Raw genomic sequence first — 21,212 nt, 5'->3', positions numbered from 1 at the left:
TCAGAAGGTGGGTCGCCAGACATAAAAGGTTGGGAACCACTGTTATACACGGATTATACAACATATATGACAGAAGCTCGAAACAAATGACTGTTGTTGAAAAGCCCTATTCGATACTGCAGTTGAGTTTACAATATAAAATATACTTACTGCGACGTATTTCCTTTTCACGCTTGGCTCGAAATCGCTTAAATATTTCATGCCGTTTTGATGTTCCAAGTTTCTCTGATACTCAATAGCTCCCTAAAATATACAGTAAAGTTATACATATGAAATAAACATTGAATAATTAAAAAAAAGTCAATTTTTCAACGTTTTTAAATTATTTGCTAATGTAAATAACCTCATGTTAAAATATTTCTAAACCATTTAGAAAAATCGAGAATTAAATTGAATCATGATTTTTTAAGCAATCAGATTATGGTAAAACTATATCATAACGATTATTAATCTTCAAATGAAATCAATCGGACAACGTCTAATTGTTCTCATATGGGTATCATTTTAAAGAGAAATGTTCTCTTGAAAATACACGTTTTGAGTCTCTTTAACCCATTAATGAACACATTAATTTTGAAGTTTCGGTCAAAAAATGATCGAATTTTTTAAAAGTGAAAATGTTGTATTTATTTATAATTAAAATGAAAAAAGTATTTTCAGTGGCGTAGCACCTTTACTTTAACTGGGGATGATGTGAGTTAATAAATTATATTTTCTTCATAATATATACAAATAATCTATATAAAATTTCTATATATGTATGAAGTATAAAATAGTTCTAAGAATAAAAAAACACGATTCACTTCAGACTGTTTCAAATGCACTTACGCTTTGTATAAAAACAAAATACTGAAAATTCTACAAAATTCAATTCGTATCGATTGTCAATGGTTCGGACCGCAAGTTATTAGAAAATAAATCTTATTTTACAATGCCTTAACAATGGCTGGGTAATAAAAAAAGGTATCTATGTACCGCTGTTTAGTACACTAACGCTTCGAATAAAAACAGATTTTTAACGATTGAAAATTCAATGTATCAATTGTCAATGGTTCTTACTGCAAGTTATTAGATAAATAAAATATCATTTTACAATGACAACACGGTCTTGGCAATAAAAAAGGTATATATTGTTATATTTCTATTTGATATGAAAATTAAATTTTGATAATTATAAACAAAATTCAATTTAATATAAAATATTTTCAATTTTCTCAACCACGGGCATATAAATTTAGAACAACCTGTATACAACAAATTGTTATATTTAATTTTAAGAAGTGATTAGAAGAAGTACGAAACTCGGGACAATGCGCCGAGAATAAACAAAGTGAATGGCGCGTACCATTATCGTTGTTCGCGGAAGGTTCGATCATTAGCCTATGCTAAATAAGACTCAGTTGAAATAAATAATAGGTCATTATCGTTGTTCGCGGAAGGTTCGATCATTAGCCTATGCTAAATAAGACTCAGTTGAAGTAGATAATAGGTCATTAAATTTTGTAAATAGTAGAAAGTAATTTTAGAATGGGAATTAACTATTTTTTTTTTTTTGAAATCCATTAAGCATATTTAGAAAGATTAAAAATTGGTTTTGAGGAATACTGCGAATGAGAGTTGGTGGTGGAAGGTTGATTTGTGAATCTGGAAGGGATATTTAGAAAATATGGGAATGAATGACAAATATAGATCAGAATGTTTTGAGCTGTCGAGAAGTGAAGTCCAGTAGTAGACGGTAGTGTACGGAGAGTGAGAAAGCCGGTGTAGTTCCGTGAGTGTGGAGTATCTATCGTGGAACGAGAGGTAGGCCAGGTTGAGAGTAAAGAACCTCCTTGAGCAAAGAGTGTCCCGGTAGCTGATTGCAGTTTCGAAAAAGGTAGAATACAGCATCACGACAGAAGCAGGAACGAGAGCTATACGAGCTAGTTTTCAAAGGAGAACATTACTGAAAGCCAGGACGAGGTTTTGATTGCAGCCAAGGATAGCAGGAAACGGGTCTTGTGTGAAGACATTCTCAGTTCACCAGAAAAAGGTCAGTCTCATTTGTTTGGACATGAATGTATGGGTTTTTCGTATTAAATACCACATCATAAATTGAAGAACATAATCAATAATATCAGAAAAGCTTCATCAAACTTAAATAGAATTGTTGCTAATAAATCCTAATAGTTAAATGTTAATAAAAACTTTCAATTGGAAACCAAAAGGAAATAAGATTCCCATTTGTAAATGTTATGTTTAAGAATAATAAGATCTAGCAAATATTAAGAAGTGATTGCCATTTAAATAAAATAAACAATATTTTGATTATAATTGTAACCCATATGTGTGTATTATTTTACTTTTTTCTTTCCTATCCCGATTAGGAACCATTGAGAAATACTTGGAAGCCACGAGAGTAAGTAATTAATTTTATAATTCGCCCTGAGATTGAAAACATATTGATATGTGATCTGGTTAATTAATTAAATTATTATTAATGCATTGATTAAATTAAATGACAAATAAGAATATTATCTCATATCAATAATCAAGATCTCATCAATATGTAAAAGAAGAAAAAGAAATGTAGAACAGATTTTACCGCTATTTGGATATTTATACGCTTTTATACTAATACCAACTTCGCAAGTGCTTGAAAAATTGAAAGATTAAAATTTAATGGTCGCTCGTGTCACAGTCCAGCGCTTACATTAAGGGGTTAATAACCCATAGATTACATAATGATCAAAGAAAGATATCGGAATAGTATTACAGCAGTCAAAACACAACGTGGAGCAGATATATCATCTAATCATAATCTCTTAGTAGTTCACATGAAAATTAAAATGAAAAGAATAGAGAAAACAGCAAAAGAAGAAAGAACTGATATAAGTACACTAAGAAATCCAGAATTCAGAGAAAATATTAAAGAAAGAATTAACGAACGTCTAAACACCGTACAGATTGAAGGGGAATACAATGAAGAAAGGCTGACTTAATAGAACCTTCAAAAAAGTATCTACGCAAATCCAAAGAAAAGAAAAAAGATTGGATGACAGACGAAATACTAAACTTAATGAACAAAAGAAGAGTATCTAATAAGGACAAAAATAAATCGTTATACCAGCAAACACAAAACGAAATACGGCGACAAATTCGCATAGCAAAAGAGAATTGGTTAAAAGAAAAATGTGATGAAATAGAAACGTTACAACATAAACATGGCAGCTTTAATGCACACAGAAAATAAAAAAATTAACTAGAAAACCAGAATACAAACAAAATATACTAGTTGATGAAAAGGGAGATATAGTAATGGATACAGAAAACAAATTGATGGTATGGACAAACTATATAGAACAGCTGTTTAACGACAACCGAGACAAAACAGATAACGAATATTTCGTTGAAGAGACTGGACCAGAAATAACAGAAAGTAAAGTAAAACACACCATTAAAGAACTGAAAGCTGGGAAAGCTGTAGGACCGGACCAAATACCGACAGAAATATTGCAACTTATAGCCGACTGCAATATACATGTAATTGTCGAATTATTTAATATCATATACAGAACAGGTATATTACCTGAAGAATGGCTTCTATCAACATTCGTGACTATACCGAAAAAGAGAAATGCCAGACAATGTTGCGAACACCGTACCAGCAGTCTAATGTGCCACATACTCAAAGTATTTCTAAAGATTATTCATCGTAGAATCCACAAAAAGTTATAACAAGACATTGGACAAACTCAATTCGGATTTAGAAATGCTCAAGGAACCAGAGAAGCATTATTTGCAGTAAATGTGCTAATACAGAGATGTTTAGATGTAAACCAGGACATCTATGTCTGCTTCCTAGATTATAACAAGGCATTCGATACGGTGAAACATAATCCGCTAATAAAACTACTGAGAACAAAGAACATCGACACACGGGATATAAGAATAATAAATAATCTGTATTATGAACAAGAAGCTGTCATAAGAATAAATAATTTAAACACCAATAAAATAAAAATCAAAAGAGGCGTTAGACAGGGCTGTGTCTTGTCGCCATCACTGTTTAATGCATACTCAGAAGAAATATTCAAAAAAGCATTAGAAGGTGAAGTAGTAGGCATAAAAATAAATGGCCTACCCATATGTGAAATTAGCTACGCCGATGACACAATACTAATAGCAGAAACTATTACAGATCTACAAAGAATTTTAGATAAGGTTGTTGCAACGAGTGAAGAATTTGGTCTGTCACTAAACATAAAGAAAACGAAATTCATGGTTATATCAAAGAAAAATATTAGAAACATCAATCTACACGTAAATAATATGACGATAGAACGAGTTCAGAATTATAACTATTTAGGGACAAACATTAGTGAAACAAACGATTATACCAAAGAAATTAGAATTAGAATAGAAAAGGCTGCTAGAAGTGCATTCACTAATATGAAACAAATATTATGTAGTAGAGACCTCAGCCTAAATCTTAGAAAGCGAGTACTAAAATGTTATGTGTTTTCTGTTCTTTTGTATGGTGTGGAGACATGGACTATCAATAAACAATGCCTCAATAGATTGGAAGCATTTGAGATGTGGACGTATCGAAGAATGCTGAGAATCTCCTGGACAGACAGAATAAACAATGAGGAAGTACTAAGGAGAATACAGAACAGCAGGGAGATACTGGAGAATAGCAATGATGATTGCCAACCTTCGTCGCGGAGATGGCACGTAAGGAAGAAGAAGAACCCATTATTAATTTTTTTAGAAGGTTTTAATTGTGCAGTTTGTGATATTTCCTATGCCGTTGGCAAGCCAACCACTTTTACAGGGCTGTTTTCTCAATAAATACCCTTCAAATTAGACTGCATTTGGTTTCTCGCGTTATAAAGATGATGATGGCAATGATACCGAAATGTGTCCTTAATTTTGTAAAATAAAAAGTTTTTTTACAATTTGTGGTTTCTTTTGGAGATTAGGAATTTATTGTTATTACCTCATAATCATAAACCATATTGGAGATACTTTTCATTATAATATTGATATGTTTACCTGTATAACATCATCTGGAAAGTTCACAATCCGTGCGCAATGTACTCCGTAGCTTTTGTCGCATTCGCCTTCACGTACCGTATACAGAGGAGTCATTGTCGTATCAGTAACTAAAGCTGAGACATATAAGTTGGCCACACAATCGTAGTTTTCTGCTAGTTCGTTAATCTCGTGAAAATGTGTAGCAAACATCGAAAAACTGCGAATATCTCTCGCCAAATGTCTGTAAATAAAAAAATACTATAATGTATTGACTTATGATTAATTAGTTATACCAGCTCCCTAATAAAACGAAGAGGTGATAGAACGTAACAAACTTTAGAGAATATAGAAACTTGAGATGATAGAGGTGACTTAAACAAAACAAACGAAAGGGATAAACTTATTGGCTTCATAACACAAGAGCAATTACAGCATCGGAAAAAATTTAACGAAGTTATTCACTTTAAATGATAGGAAGTGGGAGAAACACATTTAAAATGGCATAGCGATATTAGGTCTCAAACAACTTCTGTAGAAAATTTAATAATGGAGATAATTCAAGAGAAGTTCAACATTGTTGCCAAATTTATTGTTTTTATTTGACCTGTCGTCTTTTTAGCATTTGAAAAATGTGTTAAGACAATCAAATTTGAGTAAATTGCGCGAAGTAAAAGGTTTATATAAGTCGTTAATAGAAATATTTAAAAACTTACTCAGCAATCGCCCAAGCTAATCCGCATCCATCATAAGTTGAAGTGCCTCGCCCCAATTCGTCGATAATGACTAGTGAATCAGCTGTTGCAGTCTAAAAGAAAGAGAAATAATTTAACATCTTTATTAAAAAATAAGATTTATATTACTGACGAAATTTTACATTATTTTGTGACGGGTAGCTCTACTACACACAAGAGTCAGTAAAATTAAAGTTTAATCTAAATAAAAATGCGGTCCCCTGTTGGCACAGGGGAAAAATAAATATTAGAGACAAGCGGTTGAGTAAGGCACAGGACGATCTTGGGTCAATACCCAAAAATCGAGGAACGACTGATCATTACTCAGCCTAGGCTAGAGGTGGGACGTAAGCGGTCGACCAATACTCAATAGATCGATGGTAGTGGTCTTCTTCTTCATGTGCCGTGCTCGATTATCGAGCTATTATTAAATGGAGTATATTATACAATTGGATATGGTAATTGAGTCAATACTCGCAATCTTTAGTTTGTATTTTTTATTAGTTGTTATGTAATCATGGGGCAACCGGTTTCGAGTCTTACAATATATGACTCATCATCAGGCCCAGTACAAAAAGTCTTCTCTATACAAACTACAAGCTAAAAAACACAAAACGAGAGACATGTACACATATATATAAAACATGAAAAAACAACTTTGTCTTGGTTTCAATCACATACAATAAAGCCAAGCAACTGTTTAGTATTGAACTCAACAGTCCATATCATGTAAAATGAGACATTATATCATTGGGAGCGACCAATCTGATGAAAAGTGCTGGGTATATAATTTGATATATATACTACCATCAATCCTTAACTAGTCAAGGGTCGATGGAGTCCTGGTAAGATAGTATGCGATCAAAAGACATAATACAAAATTTCTTTAGTAAACGGTATCTACTTACATAACAGCCATAGAAACTGTTCCACAGCTAAAGATGTACCTGGAAGTCACCAGCCCCATAAGAAGGGGTCACTCCTCTCCTCTTCTCTCCTCTTCTCTCCTCTTCTTATGGGGCTGGTGACTTCCAGGTACATCTTTAGCTGTGGAACAGTTTCTATGGCTGTTATGTAAGTAGATACCGTTTACTAAAGAAATTTTGTATTATGTCTTTTGATCGCATACTATCTTACCAGGACTCCATCGACCCTTGACTAGTTAAGGATTGATGGTAGTATATATATCAAATTATATACCAAGCACTTTTCATCAGATTGGTCGCTCCCAATGATATAATGTCTCATTTTACATGATATGGACTGTTGAGTTCAATACTAAACAGTTGCTTGGCTTTATTGTATGTGATTGAAACCAAGACAAAGTTGTTTTTTCATGTTTTATATATATGTGTACATGTCTCTCGTTTTGTGTTTTTTAGCTTGTAGTTTGTATAGAGAAGACTTTTTGTACTGGGCTTGATGATGAGTCATATATTGTAAGACTCGAAACCGGTTGCCCCATGATTACATAACAACTAATAAAAAATACAAACTAAAGATTGCGAGTATTGACTCAATTACCATATCCAATTATATAATGGACTCGCATTGGCAACCCTTTCATCATTTGGAGTATATTATATCTCTCTGGGTGTCGCATAACATGGCCAAAATATTCAAGTTTTCGATTTTTAACTGTTCTGACGACTTCTGTGAATTTTCCCATCCGGTGCAAAACAACTTCGTTACGAACTCTTTCCAGCCAACTTATTCGTAGGATCCTTCGGTATACCCAAATTTCAAAGGCTTCCAATTTCTTGAGAAGAGTATCTGTTAAAGTCCAACCTTCGACACCGTACAAGAGTAGAGAACACATAACATCTCACTAATCTAATTTTAAGATTCAAAGAAATGTTGTTTCCACATAAAAGTTTCTTTATCTTAAAGAATGCAGCTCTGGCCTTCTCTATACGTATTCTAATTTCTTTGCTCATGTCCCAGTTCTCATTTAGATTACAACCAAGGTAGGTGATACTGTTAGTTCTCTCTAATTGTTCAGCATAAGCTGTTACTACTTCCGGTTGTATTGGCGTCTTACTGACAACCATCACCTTGGTCTTTGCGGTGTTTAGCTTGAGTCCATATTCATCACACGTTGTGGTAATCCTATTAATCAGATGTTGAAGTTCTTCATAATTGCTCGCAATTAACACCGTGTCATCCGCAAATCTCAAATTATTAATATTGACGCCATTCATTTTGATACCACATTGAGCATTATCCACTGCTTTATTGAAAACAAACTCAGAATAGATGTTAAATATTAGTGGAGACAAAATGCAGCCCTGCCTTACTCCTCTTCGTATTTGAAGTTCTTCAGACGTGTCCCAGCCAATGCTGATGTTTGCACGTTGATGCCAGTAAAGATTTTTGATAATGCGTAGGTCTGTATCATCAATACCCACTTTCTGAAGAATAGCAATCATTTCCGTATGTTTTACCCGATCAAAGGCCTTCTCAAAGTCAATGAAACACATATAAACCGGATGTCTGACATCTCTGCATCTCTGTACCATAACCTGAATACTAAACAGTGCTTCTCTGGTCCCAAGGTTATTGCGGAATCCAAACTGTGTATCACCAAGCTGTTCTTCTATTTTTTGGTACACCCTAGAGTGCAAAATTCCTAGAAATATCTTTAAAACATGACTCATCAAGCTAATGGTTCGATAGTCACTACATCTTTTCGCGTTTGCTTTTTTAGGTATGGTCACAAAAGTCGACAGCAGCCAATCCGTTGGTATATAGCCAGTTTGATAAACTTTATTAAAAAGATGAAGGAGAGATCTTTTACCTGAATTTTCGAAGAGCTTTATTATTTCATTCGGTATTTCGTCTGGTCCCGTCGCTTTTCTGGTCTTTGCTAATCTTATTGCTTGTTCAATTTCGTCCATAGTTATGTCAGGTCCTGTAACTACTTCGTTAATTTCAAGCTCGGGCCTTTCATCATTAAACAGTTCCTCAATGTATTCTTTCCATCTGTCTATTTTATCCAAATCAGTGATAATCAGTTTTCCGTCTCTATCAACGATGTTATTTGCATGTTTTTTGTTCTGACCGGTGAGTTCTTTTATTTTTTTATACATATTAAATGAATCATGTTTTCTCTGCAACTCTTCAATTTCTAAACATTTTTTTCAAAGTATATTTCTTTTGCCGCTCGTATTTTAGTCCTTATCTCTTTATTAATGCGTTTATACATTTCGATGTTTTGATTCTTAAATTTGCGTCTTTCCCCCATCAAATTTAAAATCTCATCGTTCATCCACTGTTGCTTCTTTTGATTTTTCTCTTTGAAGTTTGGAGTTGAGTTGCTTATAATCGTTTTGATTTGGTTCCAATGATCCTCGATGGATTCTTGTTGTTCGCTATTCTCAAAAATGCTCTCTAAATTGTTTGAAATCCCCTGACTGTTGTTTCTAATAAAATCGGTATCCAGTTTGTTAGAGGGTCGTTGTTTTATCCGTTTAAGTTTTAGTTTTATTTCGGCTAACAATAGATTGTGATCAGATGGCACATCGGCGCCAGGATAGGTTTTTACAGACTTTACTGCATTTCTGTAACGCTCACTGATGGTTATGTAGTCAATTTGGTTTCTTACGATATTATTGGGGGTATCTGCTGGAGATTTCCACGTATATAATCTCCTTTTAGGTAATTTGAAAAAAGTATTCATTATACATAGATTATGTTCTTTGCAAAAATCTGCGAAATAGTCTCCCCTTTCATTTCTATCGCCCAGTCCATAACAGCCAATAATATTACTTTGTCTGCCTTTTCCTATCTTAGCATTAAGGTCACCCATCAGAGTGGTGAAATCTCTAGTCTTGAGTTGGTCGGTAACAGTTTTTACATCGGCGTAGAGCTTGTCAAGTTCTTCCAGTTCACTTTCCGCTGTCGGTGCATACACTTGTATTAAATTTATGTTTCTGGGTTTCGCGTTCAACTGAATCATTATGACTCGTTCAGATACCTGGCATACCGCCCTAACACATTTGCTAACCTCGTTTAAGACTATGAATCCTACACCATGACGATGGTAATTACTCTCTTCTCCTGCATGGTAGTGGTAGGTTATTTTATTTAGGTAGCGTTTATGTTTAAGAAGAATCTGTCTAATAACACTAGTCAACAAATAAATAAAGAATGTTTTCGACAGATGTTAAAATGGCTGTACCGTGGAGTTTAAAGCGCCCTGAATGCGAATTCAAACACTAAAATTTTCCACCACGTATAGATTTTGAGTTATCTTCTTCTTAAGGTGCCGTGCATTTCTGCGCAGGGATCCACGCGTACATTGTCTTGTCAGGTGAAATGTTAGATTTTGAGTTATAGAATGCATCAAATATTGCTGTTTATTATAAAAATTCTTTTATACTATATACACATAAGTTCAGAACTAGAAACAAAAAATATAGTAAGTCTATTGTACACAATTTTGTGCATATCCCAATTTTCCCATAACACTATGTGGATTAACGCAAACACACCTTTTATCCTGCATAGTAAAAAACTAGTTTAGCTCCTGGTTACGGTTCCTAAATATTATAAGTTTTACTGGCTAGTAATTCCATTTATAAAAATTAATGTGTGTGTACTTTGTACGCACGTAAGAAGTTATACTTCTATTATATAATTTAAAAGAAATAAATATACTTAACAGGTTATTTGTATTTTATTTAAATATTAAACTAACTTTCTTACCTACCACTTTAAAAAAAATTATTAAAACGATACCAAAAATTAAAAAAAAATATGAATCGTCCTGGATTTGAACCCGGGACCTCTTGATCTCCGGTCACACGCTCTCCCACTGAGCTATATTCCCTTCGCTTTGACAGGTTACAAGATTTTTTATACATACTGACAAATTTAATAGACCAAGTAAAGTATACAAAAATACTTTAAATATACTTACTATTATTATAAAATATCTTATTCCCGAGGAAGACGAATCCAAAGACACAAAAATTATAATAAATATGTAATACATTTACTAAAAACACTAATATATCCTTTTAATGACTTATTTGCGCTGACAGCGCTGATACATACATATCTTGAAAGATTAGCAACGACCTACATACTGCCTGTGTACGCATGTCCCCGGTATTATAAAATTTCACTCTCGATCGTAAAGAAGTATAACTTTAAAAATATCCATTATTGTAATCTAGAACCTAGAGTTAAGCATGTCTTTGGACAAGTGAAGGTCTCGAACTAAGTCATGTAATTCGGCTTGTTAGATGCAATAAGGTGCTTTTCGTCGCTTTCGTGAAAATAAGAATCATTCTTTTCTGATACATCATCGGGTTTACTTTTATCGCCATACATTTCCAAATCTTCCTCCCAATTTGCCGTGGGTCCTGGAACTGTAAATCTTCTCCATGGAAAACCGGCTTTATTGCTGAGATAATATCTGGATATTCAATTTTATGCTTGCTTTTCCTTGAAAACACAGACACTTTTGTCATGCAGAAGTAACAGTCGTTAAAACGGTTTAGAACTGTATAGGTTTAAATGGATAGGTTTACTGATTAAGGATTACCAATGGTTTTTTCTTTATTTAAATGTTAATGTGTTATTCGTAGACATTAGATATACCAGTGTTGTCAAATTATGCACAATTTTTAGAAAAAATGTTAATTTGATAACATCACTCCCCGATATATTACAAATGACTGTTTAAAAAGAAATTAGTAAAATATTCATAACTCAAAAATCGTAATTCATTTTTTTTAAATCATAACTCAAAAATCTTAAGTGTTAGGAACTTTTTATCATCATAATCATATTCAGAGAACAAAAATTAACAAAAAAGAGCATATTGCAATCCAGTCGCAAATTGGTTGTAAACTAGTGTAATATTTATAAACAAATCTAAAGCCACATTAACACTATATTGGATTAGTAATTCGAGGTCGCAAGTACGCAAGAGATCAGAAGAAAGTATACAAACGAAGCCGTTATAGCCCAAACGAGAAACAGCATTCTCCAAAAATTTCTTCTACTAATTGAGGTACTAAAGTTATTATTAAATAGCTATATGTTGAGTAAAATAAAAATTAGGAAAAGCTAACAGACTTACCTTTATAATAGTAGATGTTTCCACCATTTCCAGCATAAATGTGGAAAGACCCTTTAACTGGCAATCTTCTGCACCAACTCTCACCAAAATAGCATCGACAATGGATATTTCGGCTACAGAACAAGGAACCAGGCAACCAATATGTGCCATTAATACTGCAGTACCAACGCTTCGTATATACGTACTCTTACCACACATATTGGGACCTACAATAAACGTATGACTCATGTATACTTGTGTATAAAACAATAATATTTATAATTTTTTGAAATACACTATACGATTCAGTTTTGAAGCTATTTCCTTGTGGCATTTTTGCATTTGGTTGTCTTTTTAAAGACAGATCACATGCTATGATTTTTTTGTGGTGGGTATTCTTGAGTTGGGGTTGATTTCATGTAATCGATAAAATCGTCCCAGGAACGCAACTCATAAATATTGGCAATATCATTAAAGTCTTCTACTTTAAAATGTATACATATGTCTGAGTTGTCGATATAAATGAGTCAGATTAAATAAATAATTAGAAGAATTTTTTACTAAGCAACAACATTTTTGGTTTAATTTAGTAATATTTTGTATTTTAACAACGACATCCGATTTGGGCGTCGAAACGTTAATACAATTATTTTTCAATTTAATTGTGGCTTATTTCGCAATCAAAATAGTTATGCCGGATTTATACTCAGCTATTGCCACTGCTGCTGCCGCTGACGGAAATATTGCCCGAAATACGATATCGATGCGAGTGAGGTGTTTACATCAGTTCCTCGCCAATATCTTCACAACTCATTACCGAATGACTCACAAGAAAGGAATGTGATGACAGCATCGTCTTGCTGCCTTACTCACTTGCCGCTTTGCCGGCGGCAAGTGAGAGAGAGTAGTTGAATGTGAATGCCCACTCGTCCTCGCGCTGCCTCTCTTTGACTTCCGCCACAGAAAACCGACTCTTTGGGTATGTAGGTGCAATGGCAATAGCATGGCGAGCAGCAGCGCGAGTGAGCTATTTACACATTCACGCTGCCCACTTCCCTGTCCAATTCCCTGTCGAACAGTGCTGAGTATAAATCCGGTATTAATTACGATTCAGTTTAGAAGCAATGTCGTAATTTTTCCAGTTTTCTGCAATGTTCTCTATGTTGGTTTTCACTTCTTCATTATAATCTTGAATGGGTTGAAGTTGTGGCTTAAACTCTTTGGCCAAATATTCAACTTTTTTAAATAGTTCATATTTAAAAATAACTCTCAAGCACATGGCATTCATTGAGCCCCATGCTTGAAATTAGTCTGAAGTTGTTGGGCAATTGAAAATGTATTTTATTAACTAGTTCTAGTGTCTTTTTTACGGTGAACTTAGGTGAAAAGTAAGTGTATTCTGTAATAATATCTGACACTGATAATATCTTCTTTTTACACTAATTCTAAGATTTCCCCTGACATTCAATGTTTATTCTTTTGCATTTTACGCAATGTGCACTATTTTTCCGCTGAATGTATCCAGCAACGATGCATAACTGAGTCGAAAAACAACGAAAATGTTTGTATAATTTGCAGTGGTTACAGAGTTATTTAACCGAAAAATTTCAACAAGTTCGAGTAAACCACTTTTACTCACAAACCTTTCCAGTTAAGTCAGGTGTACCACAGGGGTCCCATTTGGGTCCATTACTCTTTCAATATATTTATTAATGATGTTACCAACTGTTTTCACGATTGTAACGCCTTGCTATTTGCTGACGACTTGAAGTGCTTTAAAGTTATAAAAAATCATTATGATGCTGCCATATTGCAATCAGAACTGAATAACCTCTCTGCATGGTGTTCACTTAACGGTATGAACCTTAATTCAATCAAATGTCATGTAATTAACTTTAACCGTACTCACCACCCAATATTATCAAACTATTACATTGATGGCCAATTGCTCAACACTGTTAATAAAATCAAGGACTTGGGGATTACACTGGAAAACTCTCTTTGTTTCAATACTCACATCATCAATGTCATTCAAATATCTATGAAAATGCTGGGTTTTGTAAAAAGAACAACTCGTGATTTTACAAACATTTCCAGTATTAGAGTTCTTTACTTCTCTTTGGTCAGGTCTCACCTCGAGTATTGTTCTTCAGTGTGGTCCCCACACTATTTGGTCTACATTAGGAAACTTGAACAAGTCCAAAATAGTTTCTTCCGTTACATTGCTTTTAAGCTTCATACCTATCAAGATTACGCTGTATGGCAGCATCAACTGCAGGTCCCTTCTCTTGCAAGCAGGAGAAAACAAAGGGATCTTTTGCTATTATTCAAGATCTTAAATGGTATATGCAGTTGTTCTCAACTACTTAATAAGATCGCACTGTTTGTACCACCTCGCACCACTAGACAAGTGCGAACATTTTATGTACCATTCCACAGGTTTAATTATTCACTTTTTTCGTTCGTACCCAGAGTCTTGAATTTAGCAAACTCCCTTTACAATTTACAACTGTTCGACAACTCCATCAGTCGTTTTAAAAGAAATTTACATGGGATCAATATTTGAGTGAAGCGTCTGTAATTTGTTAACTTGGTTTTATGATATTATTTCATAGTACATATTTACTTCTAATATTATATTTATATTTCTGTATGTCTGTTTTTTATATTATATTATGTTATTGTTTTTTTCTGTACCGGGTGTCCCAATAAGAATGGCTCTCGGCCATATCTCAGGAACCATTTATAGTAGAGCTTTGAAATAAAAAATTTTATAACAAAAGTTGCCTCAGGAAAAGCCTGGAAATTATTTTCATAATTGTGGGACCACCGCTAGAGGGCGTAATTGAATATCAAAAATTAAAAAATCTAAATTTTACTAAATTTTCCTAATGAAGGGGCACTGGAAATCCGATCGTCGTATTCTTCATAAAATTCTACACATATTTGATTTGACAAGTTTAGGTCTACCTTTGGAAATAAGAGGTGGGGGTGAGTGGGAAACTTGTTATGAAAAACTGGCTGTGAGTCCGGTTCTGCTTAATCAAATTTTGCAAACTTGGTCTTGTTGAAGACAGATCTTTTTCGTCAATGTAAAAGTTATGATTTCGAACCAACTTACTGAGTAAAATGCCAGCTAGAAGGCGTTATTTAATTTTTTTCAGAAATCTAGTGGTCCTTGAAAAATATTAAATACAAACATGCATTTTTAATACCATATTACAAAATTAGACAAAATTAGCAACAGAATAGTGAAAACCGCATGTTAATACCTTTATTCTATCTCGAGATATCTTACAAAACGTGTAAATTTAAAAACATAGCTGTTACTGTCACCGGTAAACGAAATAATTCATTAAAAGCAGTGTGCTATGGAAACAACAAAGAAACATTTTCCAGCTGTCAACGTATATTAGGTCTTTTCAACGCTTCTCATTTGTTTCGAGCCTCGTTCATATCTCGTATATTAATATTATACACAGATTATACGGCATATGACAGAGGCTCGAAACAAATGAGAAGCGTTGAAAAGCCCTATTACAAAGAAATAAAAACAACTATTTAGTGATGACATAAACGTTCAAATTTTTGCCCATCATTTTCGTTGCAAATATTTACTCTTTCAAGAGTAGATTGAACAGCAGTCTCAATTTCTGCTCTCGGTATGCTTTGAATGGCGTTTAGTATTCTCTGGATAATGTATTCTAGAGTATTGTATGATGGGCAACAATTTGAATATTTAGGTCGTCACTAAGTAGTTCTTTTTGTTCTGTGTTATATTTAATTTTAATAGTATTGTTTCTCTTTATATTGTTATTTTAATTAATTATATTTTTATACGTTGACATCTGGAAAATGTTATTTTGTTTTTTTCCACAGCACACTACTTTTCATTAACTTAGTTTACCGGTGATAGTAACAGTTATGTATAAAATTTACACGTTTCTCGAGATATTTTGGGATAGACAAAAGGTATCGACATGCGGTTTTCGCTATTCTATTTCTAATTTAATCTAAATTTAGCAGAACCGGACTTACAGCCATTTTTTCATAACAAGTTTCCTACCCACCCCGACCTCTTATTTGCAAAGGTAGAGTTAAACTTGTTAAATCGAATATGCGCAGAATTTGATGAAGAATACAATAATCGGATTTGCAGTGCCCCTTCATTAGGAAAATTTTGTAAAATTTAGATTTTTTTTTTTGATATTCAATTACGCCCTCTAGCGGTGGACCCACAATTATGAAAATAATTTCCAGGCTTTTCCTGAGGCAACTTTTGTTATAAATTTTTTTATTTCAAAGCTCTACTATAAACCGTTCCTGAGATATGGCCGAGAGCCATTCTTATTGGGACACCCGGTACACTATGTATTTTTGTAGAATTGGACTTGCCCGTAAAATAAATAAATAAATAAATAAATAAATAATTTTTAACTGACGCGTACTAATGGGAAAAACCTCTGAAAACTCGCTGAAAGTGTGATACAAAAAACTTCCATGGATACGCATCTGAACCGGTGATATCGAGGGGTTAAAACTGATCATATTGACTGAAAAATGTTAAACTGAAAAAAAGAATGTGTGTGTACTATGTACGCACGTAAGAAGATATTCTTCTATTATATAATAGGTAATTTAAACGAAGTAAATATACTTAAAAGATTATTTGTATTTTATTTAAAAATCAAACTAACTTTCTTATCTACCACTTTCAAAAAATTTTTATTAAAACAACCAAAAAAAAAAAAAAAATTGAATCACCCGGGAATTGAACCCGCAACCTTCCAATCTCAGTGCTAACGCATTTCTAACTACTCCATCGAGGCTCTAGAAATAGATATGTAAGTTTCGGATATAATTACACAACACGGCGACATATAGTGTAAAAATGTTATGCTTACATAATATTTTATTAATCCAAAAACACGAGAATTATAATAAATAATACATTTCCTAAAACCACTAATATATTCTTTTAATGACTTATTTGCACGGTTACAGATACATAGATACCTATCTTGAAAGATTAGCAATGAACTACATACTGTCAGTGTGCGCAGGCGCGCGGTAAATGTACAATTTTACCCTCAATCGATTCGCAGCTAAAGAAGAATATCTTCAAAAAGAAATCAAAAATATTAATTTACCTGTTATTACGTAGAACCTGGCACCGTCTTTCTCGAATGACACATCGTTAGGAATGAAGGATATATTGCTTTGTGCTTCGATACAAGGATGCCTCATTTGTTTCAAATTTAAATATCCCGTTCCTTGCTTATGGATTTTTGGTTTGACGTAAGGAATCCTTGCCGAAACTGCGGCTACAGCAAAGGATGTCAACACGTCCACTTTGGCGATTAATAAGTTCAATGACTTTAAGCTTTCCGCATAACCAGCTGTAATTAAAAGAATATGGCTTAAAACATAGTTCTAGTCTATCTTAAAAAGAAAAAAGGAATTAATTCTATTGGTACCTTGATCTGAGTTTTAAGAAAACAACACCGCGCAAAACTTGAACATCAAACGACAAGCGTCCAGCAGCAGGAATATGAATAGACTTAATGTCGGTGTATGATTGAAAACGACAACGGAGACGGATGGGAGCAGAATTGGTTACGCGACGGACAGGTGTGCACTTACCAGACACAGTCAATTCCCCGTCATACAGTTGTCTTGCTGTATAATAGGTGTGTCCAAGTCGTAAGACCAAATCTTTAGTGCTGACAAGAGAAATTAAGCGAAATGTAACAGCTCATATATCAGAATGTCAAATGGATGCCATCTAGACGAATGGTGATATGAAATTAGATGAGAAACTATGTATATTGAAATCAGCATGTTATACGAATGGAAAGGGAGATACTATCCTTAATGGCAAGAGAATTAATATCGTCAGGCCCTAAACCTCTAGAAACACCTTTTAAAAATGGCGAAATATCAAGATTGTCCTGTCTAGCAAAATGTTGAGACCCTGCACGGTTTCCCACATATTAAGGAGTAAAAATCTTAATGGATCTAAACGAATATGAGGAGATATTCCAGATATTCACTTGTGTAATATCTCTACGACTCTACTCTATTATCATTTGTGACCTAGCTTAAGTATAGGGATGGTGTTTGTTGACAAAACACGTCGTAGCGTCGTATAATATTTATATTGTAATATAATATGCGGAATATAGGGTTTAGATAGTATTGCATAATAGAGTGTTTTGTAAAAGCTTGATGCCTATCTTTTGAAGTAATCTAGTTACATGCTTGTACTTTATAGCATAGCCTTTAGGCTGCACTATGTTTTGAGGAAAGGTTTTTTAAGACCCTTCGATGATGGACATAAGGGGGATTACAGTGCTAGCAGTAATCTACTGGGAACCCATTGTGGCCTCATCGAAAAGAAATAAAATGCTTCAAAGTCACTGATAAATGATATGTCTGCGCCAGGGATCATTCTCGAAATTGAGGGATCTGCCAATATTGCACCTGTGTACGGCATATTAGTGCGAACGGCAAGAATTAGTACACGGCGTTGACGTGAATTCCATACTGCCTAGTGGGATGGATAAGTGGGAACTGGAAGTTGGAACTATCCAAAAAAATTCAGAAAAACTGGAAAACCGATGATTGCGGAGTAAAAAACGGTTTTATGTTATAACCGGTAGGTTCTTCCAACCCTACTTCAATTTCAGCTGAAAAAGTCAGTTTATATGTAAAATAGTTTACAGTATGTAAATTACATTATAATATCTACCACTCACCTGCAACATCAACAACTTCTTTAACGATATCTTTCTGTCGTTCTTTGTACTCTTCATTGACATTTTGATACTTGTCATTTAAACTAGTTAATCTGTCGTTGGTGAACCTGCAACCACCTTTAATCACTCCCAGCGTTTTGAACTCTTTGTGTTTTCTCAGAATTTTCTCATCTTTGAGGGTAACTCGCAAGAAGTAGCCGAGCTGTTCGGTGGACTCTAATTTGACACCTTTGCCTTTCTCCAAGCCCAATTCATCGGCAACGTTTTCCCAAACTCTATGCATCTTGGCCTGGATTTTTTCTTTTTCCTCGTGTAATTCTAAAAAAATGTCAATATTTTAATAAACTTGCGAACTTAAATTCATTTAGGCAATTGGATTTTATCACAAGATATAAATAAAATACATTTTCTGGCATCCACTCCTCGATTTATACAGAGTGGACCAAACGTCTACACGCAGATGACATAGATATCATAGGTAGGTCCACATAATTTCTGACTGAAGAATTTAGATCGCTAAGAGCATTTGCACAGAGAATGGGACTAAATATAAATGTTCGAAAGACCAAATATATGTGTTGCACTAGGTCAAACACTTAGAAGAAATGCTGAAAGCAATAAAAAAGCAACACATTAACATAATAATGGGCGATCTTAATGCCAAGGTCGGTCAAGGTAAGGTAGGAGAACATGTAGGAAACTATGGACTTGGAAACAGAAACGACAGAGGAGATCGATTGATTCAATTTTGCCAGAGCGAAGACTTCGTAATAACAAACACCCTTTTTAAATTACCTCCTCGGCGATTATATACATGGACATCTCCACAACATACCAAAGAAAAAATAGTGAGAAATCAAATAGACTACATTCTGATAGCAAGGAGGTATCGTAATGCTGTTAAATGTACTAAGACGTACCCAGGAGCTGATATAGGCTCAGATCATAATCCGGTAGTTACTGTGATAGAGGTGAGACCAAAAAAGATAAGGAGACCACAAAGAAAGACACTAGATTTAGTTAAACTTAGAAACAAAAATATACAACAAGAAACAGGAGAAGAAATAAATGAAAACCTCAGTTCAGTGCAACAACAAATTAACGATACAGATAACGTTAACCAAAAATTAAAGTACATAAATACAGCTATACAAACAGCAGGAAAGAGACATCTGACAAAAACGACAACAAAGAACAAGGGGTGGATGACACAGGACATACTAGACTTGATGGAACAAAGAAGAAATATGAAGAATTACCTAGACAAATACAAAGAAATAAACAAACACATAAAAAAGAGAATAAAAGAAGCCAAAGAGGCGTGGATTAAAGAACAGTGTGAAGAAATGGAAACCTATGAGAAAAAGTACGATGCGTTCAATATGCACAAAAAAGTAAAAGAGATAACAGGAAGCATAAAGAAATGCCAAATAGGTAAACTTAAAGACAAAGATGGAAACCTTATTGTAGATCTAGAGAATAAAATAAAAAGATGGACAGAATACCTGAATGAATTATTTGAAGACGATAGAAACAACTTAACTCAGATAATCAATGCAACTGGGCCAGACATATTGAAAGAAGAAGTAGAATACGCAATAAGAAACGCTAAAAATGGAAAAGCAAACGGACCTGATGAAATCCCTACAGAACTGCTGAAGCTTTTGAATGTTCAATCCGTAACCATAATATTGCATATATTCAATACAATATACAGTACTGGTATAATACCACAAGAATGGTTGCTGTCTACGTTTGTCACCATACCGAAGAAAACTAAGGCAGTGCAATGTTCAGATCATCGAACAATCTCCTTGATGAGTCACCTGCTTAAAATATTTCTTAGAGTCATCCACAACCGAATCTATCAAAAACTAGACATCGATATTAACGATACACAGATGGGATTCAGAAAAGGATTAGGTACAAGGGATGCTCTCTTTGCCCTGAACGTTCTAACACAGAGATACCTAGATGTTAACCAAGAGGTACACGCCTGCTTTATAGACTTTGAAAGGGCCTTTGACAAAGTACGCCACAGTAAACTCAAAGAAATCCTGGAGAGTAAGAACATTGACACCAGAGACATACAAATAATATTAAATCTGTACTGGAATCAGCGAGCTAATATAAAAATAGAAGACCAAACATCGGACGAAATAGAAATACGTAGAGGGGTACGACAGGGTTGTATATTGTCACCGCTCTTGTTTAATATCTACAGCGAACAAATATGCCAAGAAGCTCTCTCATATGCAAACGAAGGGATAATAGTCAATGGAGAAGTTATCAATAACATTCGATATGCTGACGATACTGTGATAATGGCAAGAACAGCGGAAGATCTACAACATCTAGTTGAAAGTATGAATGAGATATGTAATAACTACGGCATAAGGATGAACGTCAAAAAAACCAAATATATGACCTTCAGTAAGAATCCAATAAATGACACTAGTATCACAATAAACGGTACCCAACTTGAAAAAGTAAACGAATACAAATACTTGGGAACCCTTATCAATGAAACAGGTGACCAAAATCACGAGATAAAAAGACGTATTGAAATTGCCAGGTCTACTTTTATAAAAATGAAAAAATTATTTTGTAATCGTGATATTAGTATTCATCTAC

At 34.1% G+C, this 21,212-nt stretch overlaps 1 protein-coding gene across 4 annotated transcripts in view; it reads right to left on the bottom strand.

The window, feature by feature from the left end:
* Nucleotides 1-21,212, bottom strand: part of LOC114333354 (DNA mismatch repair protein Msh2) — a 140,789-nt gene that overhangs the window by 3,787 nt on the left and 115,790 nt on the right. For all 4 annotated transcript variants that reach the window (XM_028283215.2, XM_050643383.1, XM_050643385.1 and 1 more), the window contains 6 exons: nt 18,579-18,896; nt 16,971-17,219; nt 11,842-12,047; nt 5,733-5,824; nt 5,038-5,260; nt 151-243 (listed from right to left, as the gene is read on the bottom strand). In XM_028283215.2, the coding sequence (XP_028139016.1) occupies nt 151-243; nt 5,038-5,260; nt 5,733-5,824; nt 11,842-12,047; nt 16,971-17,219; nt 18,579-18,896 (1,181 nt within the window). The remainder of the gene's footprint in view (nt 1-150; nt 244-5,037; nt 5,261-5,732; nt 5,825-11,841; nt 12,048-16,970; nt 17,220-18,578; nt 18,897-21,212) is intronic.

Source organism: Diabrotica virgifera, chromosome 2 (assembly GCF_917563875.1).
Source record: "Diabrotica virgifera virgifera chromosome 2, PGI_DIABVI_V3a".
Lineage (NCBI taxonomy): Eukaryota > Metazoa > Arthropoda > Insecta > Coleoptera > Chrysomelidae > Diabrotica > Diabrotica virgifera.
Note: the sequence above shows the minus strand (reverse complement) of the source record. Positions and strands in the feature narration are given on the sequence as shown.